The 6,000-nt window shown below is 44.5% G+C and overlaps 1 protein-coding gene across 1 annotated transcript in view; it reads left to right on the forward strand.

Moving 5' to 3' along the window:
* SUDS3 (suppressor of defective silencing 3 homolog (S. cerevisiae)) overlaps window positions 1–6,000 on the forward strand; it is a 31,284-nt gene that overhangs the window by 13,720 nt on the left and 11,564 nt on the right. The window contains exon 7 of the mRNA XM_012650233.1: window positions 5,512–5,607. Coding sequence (XP_012505687.1) covers window positions 5,512–5,607 — 96 coding nt within the window. The remainder of the gene's footprint in view (window positions 1–5,511; window positions 5,608–6,000) is intronic.

Below are 6,000 nucleotides of genomic sequence, written 5' to 3' on the forward strand. Positions count from 1 at the left end.
CACCTGGGGATCTTGATAAAATGCAGACTCTGCATTTCAGGGGGTTTGGGGTGGGGGCCGAGACCCTGCATTTTAACCACCTCCCAGGGCTGCTTGGTAGGACTGCACTTCAAGTAATGAGGTTATAGAGAGAATACATGAGTGTGAGTTTTCTCTGAGTTGAGGCCAAGATTGTAAGTAACCCAAATAATCATTGAGAACTTAATGAGCTTTAAAATGTGGGGAGCTTTTGTCATTTTTAATGTATTTTTCCTGTTGTCTTTAGAACAGCTGCCTTTTCTCCTTTCTTCCAACAGTCCAAGTGCCACTTCATTTTTTTTCATTAGTTCTTGCTCACCAGGGGCATCTTCCAGCCCTCAGGTCCCTGTGGAAGCTACTCGGGACCTCGGGAAAGCCTGTGAGTTTCCTTTAGAAGATACTGGATTCCTAGCTGGTACCATGAGTCATGACAGTGTCAAGATAGAAGTCTGTTTCCTGAGCACTTCCATTGAGCCAGGCATTGTCTAAAAACATCAGAGCTACCTCTGTAGGCTGACAGACCTGGGGTGAATCCTGGCTCTGTCGTGGACTTAGTTCTGAGGTAGGATTTTCTCATTTGGCAAGGAGAGGATAGAACCTACAGGGGCAGGGGTGGTGGTGTGGAAGTGAGAAGAGCTGATGCCTATAAGGTGTTTCAAAAAGTGGCTGGTACGTGGAGGAAGCACTCAGGGGTTGGGAAGTTGTAGCCTCGTTTAGTTGCTCAGCTCCCTTTGAGTGGGGTGTCGTTCTGATTTCACAGGACTCTTCGTAGGTTTGCTTCAGTGGGGGTACTATTTGCAGGCTCAAAGAAATGGAACCATTTGCTCAAAGTCTCCCGAAGATACATAGTGGTTAAGCCAGAATTTGTCTGATTCCAAGTGTGTTCTCTTAACCACCACATTATACTGATTCTCTATAGATACCATGGATACCTGTGGCACTAAGCGACTCACAAAATTAGGCTAATGGGTAAGTTTTGTGTGCCCAAGGAGATTATGCTTTGACAATTGCAAAGCAGACACAGCTTCCCTGTCTTCCCCAACATAATGCAGTATTGAGAAAGAGGGCCCTAAGTGAAGGTAAAGATTTGACAGGGTTGTTTTTACTGATTTTTTTTTTTTTTTTTTTAAACATTAAGGTGTATGTCGTTGTACTACTATAGGAGCAGTGAGTGTCACATGGTACTTAACAGATGTTAATGAGTAGGGGAGGCTGGAAGTCAAGGCAAGGAGAAGCGGGTCCCACACAAATATGTGGGGAGCGGGGAGAATGGAAGAGGTGGACCTGGGTTTTTGGGTAGAGTCAACTTGTCTTCAAGATGTTCTTTCCTGATGCTAATACGGTGGAATCCAGGCCATTTAACATGGTTGAGGGTGCGGAGAGGAAGCCTTGATTGACTTACTCTGTACATGCCATCCCTTCTATATGAGCAACTTTATTCCTATCCTGATTTGGCCTCCAAAGACCTGACCTTGATTTGTATCTCAGCTTCCCACCTCTAGGCATTCATTTATGGTTGCCACTGCAGCATTGATCTGTGACAACACTCATGCACCTGCCATCCCACTAGAGAGGGGTGTGGGGTGTCCTGGGGATTGCTCTGGGCCTCTAGTCTAGCCCTACATTGCCCTGCCCCCCCCCCCTCCCCGGTTTGGAGGTCATTGCCAGTCTGATATGGTGTGTACCCTGCAGTGGCTTTTCTTTCTGCCACTTATATCCTGTTTCTTAAGGATGCTCCTTTGAATCATTGCAGTTTTTTTTTTTCCAATAGCTAAACAAGTATGAGCTTGTTTTAGTGGTCAAAGTATGTTAAAATGAAGCTTTTACTGTAGTTGTACACTGTATAGGCAGGTGAGCTGTTGGAAGTGAATGAATAGGCCAAGGGAAGTACAGAAGAAAAGTCCAGCCAGTAAACTGGTAATCGTATTTAATTGCAGTAATTAATTTGTCAGGAATATCTCTCTATAGGGACTGTGCTGTAATGCCTCTACCTAGCATCGATTCAACCTGTGCTCCCATTTCTTAGATGGCAGACCCAGTGCTACCTGGAGGTGGGGTGGGGGTTGGGGGTGCCTGTATCTATCTATCAGGTTTTCTGGTGAGTAGAGCAATAGGATTCACACCATTAAAGATCATACTACAAGATGGTTTGGAGAGGAGTTGTTTACCTGGTCTCATTGCTCGTTCAGTGTTTTCTCTCCCAAATCTGGTTGGATTGTTTGATATTCAATGAGATTCCACGAGTAGTATCCCCACTGAAGCAGACCTATGGAGAGTGCTCTGGATCAGAGAGGCTTTCTAATACAAGTCGCTTAGAGGTGTTCTGTGGTTGGTGCATGATGTCTGAGAGAAAGACTGAATTTCTGCTCAGGTGTCTTCTCCAGGGTTGTCACACTCTACACTCAGGTCTGAGCTTCAGTTCTGGAAGTTTGCTTTTTTTGGGGGGAGGGGGTTGTGCATGTCACTGTACCCAGATTGAGCTGGTTGGGATAATTACTGGCCAAACTCACAGGGGACTGATGTTATAAATTCAGAAAGCCAACTTGTTGCTTATAGCGGGGGATAGAACTTTCTAGACTCAGACCCAGATGGTCAGGCTATCCCATCCTTCTGTGAAAAATCCACCCTAGAAGCCAACTAGGCAACCCTGGCATTGGAGCAAGGTGACTTAAGTGGATACTCTTAGGGCTATGGGGCTGTGGTACTTACACATTGATCTCCTCATCAAATTACATCTTCCACCTGGGCCACTGGCCAGGACTGTTCCTGCTGCCTCCTTTCCCCTAGGTGGTGGTGGAGACATGCTGGTAAATTTTAGGGTCTTCTCCAGAGTACCTTCCTTCTGCAGAAGTAGTCTTTGGATAAAATTCATCAGGTTATTGCCGTGACCAGGCTAATAAAATGGATTGTTTTTCACCATTTCTTAAGAAGAAGTTGATTATATTTCCCAATTTGTAAGTGATGCAGTTATGATTTTCTGAGTTTAATGGCTGCGATCAGACATGATATTATTCCCAAATGCTCTGAGCTATGCCTGTACTTGGCTTACTTCCATTATGCATTGCCTGCATTCCCCACTCCCCAACCTTGGCAGCTGACAGAGCAGGGTGCACTTAGCCATACTCTGGTGGACAGAACACTCCATAATATGTTCGTGGGCTACATGCTTTTTCTTTGCCGTTCTCTTGGATGGGGTGAGCTCCCTTTACACTTTGTTTTCCAAATTATTTCTGAATGTTGCAAAGCCTCACAGTTGACATCAGTTGCCTTCAAGCCTATAACTTCTTTTCAGCTGTTTATAGTTTGACTTTTAAAAAAGATCTTTGTATAGTTTTTTCCTGCCTGCAAATATCATAATGAAAAGTTGCAGTGATTGAACTCTTGTTATGCCAGGCCCTGTGCTAAGTAAGCTTCACGTGTATCATCTCATGTAACACAACACACTGTGAGGGAGGCGTTACTAATACTTCTATTCTCTAGATGAGGGAACTTGAGACATAGAGCATTTGTGTGGCCTTTGGTCACTCAGCTGCCTCAGGGATTCAGGGCCACATTTGTGTGACACCCCGGCTCTTAACCACTGTGCTGCGCTACTGGCCAGTACATAACTGGAGAATCTCTCACATAGGGTAAGAGATTTCTTTTAGAAGGCTTCCCCCTGTTCCCAGGGAGGGATGTCTGTGTGTGTGTGTCCGTCCGTCTGTCATCTTCTCTCTTTTCACTTCCAATTACACCTTTATGAATATTCTGTACATCTCTATTTTTTATTTTACCTCCTCTCCATTCATAGAGAAAATTTTCAGTATTACCCATTTCTCTTCTTAAGAACAGTGTGCAGAAACAGTTTTTGACTTTTTACAGCACGTTTATTACATACTCTTAAGATCCTACACACTGCTTTGGTAGAATTCCGTAATGCTGCCCCGCCTGCTCTGCTGACGGTGTACATAATCACAAACTGACTTTATCTCATGACCAGGCTTGACCTCATCTAGTTCTGCAAAAGACTTTGTGAAGCCCCTACTGGGATTAGAATTCAAATGGGATAATAATAAACAAAGTGGCACTTGGTATAGTAGACATTTGTACTGATGCTCTGGTTACTTGGAAAATGGAAGGAGTCTCTGCCTTTGGAGGCTGTCACAGAAGGGGGAGTATTGAACTGCATCTCAAAGGATGTTATGTAGAAGTTTGCCAGGCAGAAAACAGGAAGCCAGACAGAGGACAGGCTGTGCAGAATCTGAAAGGCATAAAGTCTAGTGCCTTTATTCTGGGTAACAGAATAGCTAAAAGCTTGCACACACAGTCAGTGTGAACGAAGGAGAAGGGAGGAAGAGCAGAAGTGAGGCTTGGCTTTTATTGTTTAGAGAGTGGCAAGGCATTGACATATTTAGTAAGAAGAGTGATGCGCAAAATAATCTGATTTGTGTCTTAGGAATATCACTTGGAGGGGAGGATGGATGGGATATGGGAGAGACTCTGACGGCTCAGTGAAAAGAGAAAGGGTGGACTTGAGGCAGAACTGATGTTTCTGGTAAACTTGATGCCCGGGTGAAGGAAGACAAATCTCAGATGACAGATAGTTTTCTAGCGTGGAAGCATGAATAGATTTGATGCTCCTGAGATGCCGAGGAAGAGGCAGCCTTGGGAGGGGAAACAAGGAGAAGAAATGAGTTTGCTCGGAGCATGGAGAGTGTGTAGTGTTGGGTACCGGGTGCCATTCAGAGGGGTGACTGGAAATTGCTTGGGGTACAGCCTGAGGAGTGACAGGACACCAGAGATCACCAGGATCCAGGGAGCAGGCAAGCAAAAAAGGGCTCCGAGGAGGCAAGTCAGCCTCTTTGAGCACCACGGCTGGGCGAGGAGCGATTTTAAGGCATGGGGAGTCCACAGCAGTGTCAGACTACAGAGCAAAGAAGGAAAGAGGCTTTTATTATGAGCCTTCATTGTATTATTTTTGATAGTCAAGTAGCTACAAAAGGTTACAAAAGAAAAAAGGGGTCTGAGTCTGTGAACGAGGACTTAATATAGAAATGTCGGCACTGAGGCCAGTGGTCTCTAAGAGAGCCTTTTATACCAGTGGGCTTCAGAACACGCATTCTCTGGGAACAGCAGAAATTAGTTGACTGAGATGACCCCAAGGTTCCTTAAAATCCCAAGAGCCTGCAACTCTGGAACTTCTTAATCTGAAGGAGAGGAATAATAGCCGTAGTTTTTGAGGGTGCTGGAGAGACACCTACAGTGGTTATCACGCTAGGCTGTAGGGCTGCATTTCTGAGAGGGCTGTGTACCTAGGCTTCTGAATCTTATAAGCATGGGCGCTTTCTAAAGTGTAATAGGGTATCTGGCTTGGGCTGTGTGTAGACCAAACATCCCCAGTAAGACAGTTCTGATTAGGTATCTGTGGGGCAGATATTTGTACGCTATAGAAATTCTTACTGACTGACTTTAAGGGGGCGTTGGATAGATTTACCCATTCCATTCTTGCCACAGATTCTATGGAAGTGAAGCCTATCATGACCAGAAAGTTGCGGAGGCGGCCAAACGATCCTGTTCCCATCCCAGACAAGAGGAGGAAACCTGCTCCTGATATCCATTTGCATCAAGCTTTAATCACTTCTTAAGACTGTTGAATCCTTTGCTTATCCATTTGATAGAGTGTACATGGCCATTGTCCTACAGAAAATAGTAATAACTGATTGGAAAGCAGATGTGAAGTATTCATGGGAGAGTGGTTGACCATAGCCATTTTATTATTGGAGTCTGTCCTCAATTGCTACTGCTTTTAGTGGGAGAGATTAATAGAGAATAGTTATCTGGAAGGGTACTTTGTGTTCAAAGTTCAACCTGGTTTTAAGACTAACTTCAAGATTCAGGGGCATCTGAAAACTTCATGTACCTTAAGTTTTCCACCTATAATTTTCCACCTTCCAACTGTAAAATGAGGACAGTAATATCTGCTTTTATGTGCCTCAGTTATCT

This window comes from Propithecus coquereli, unplaced genomic scaffold (genome assembly GCF_000956105.1).
Source record: "Propithecus coquereli isolate 6110/MARCELLA unplaced genomic scaffold, Pcoq_1.0 Scaffold314, whole genome shotgun sequence".
In the NCBI taxonomy this organism is placed as follows: Eukaryota; Metazoa; Chordata; class Mammalia; order Primates; family Indriidae; genus Propithecus; species Propithecus coquereli.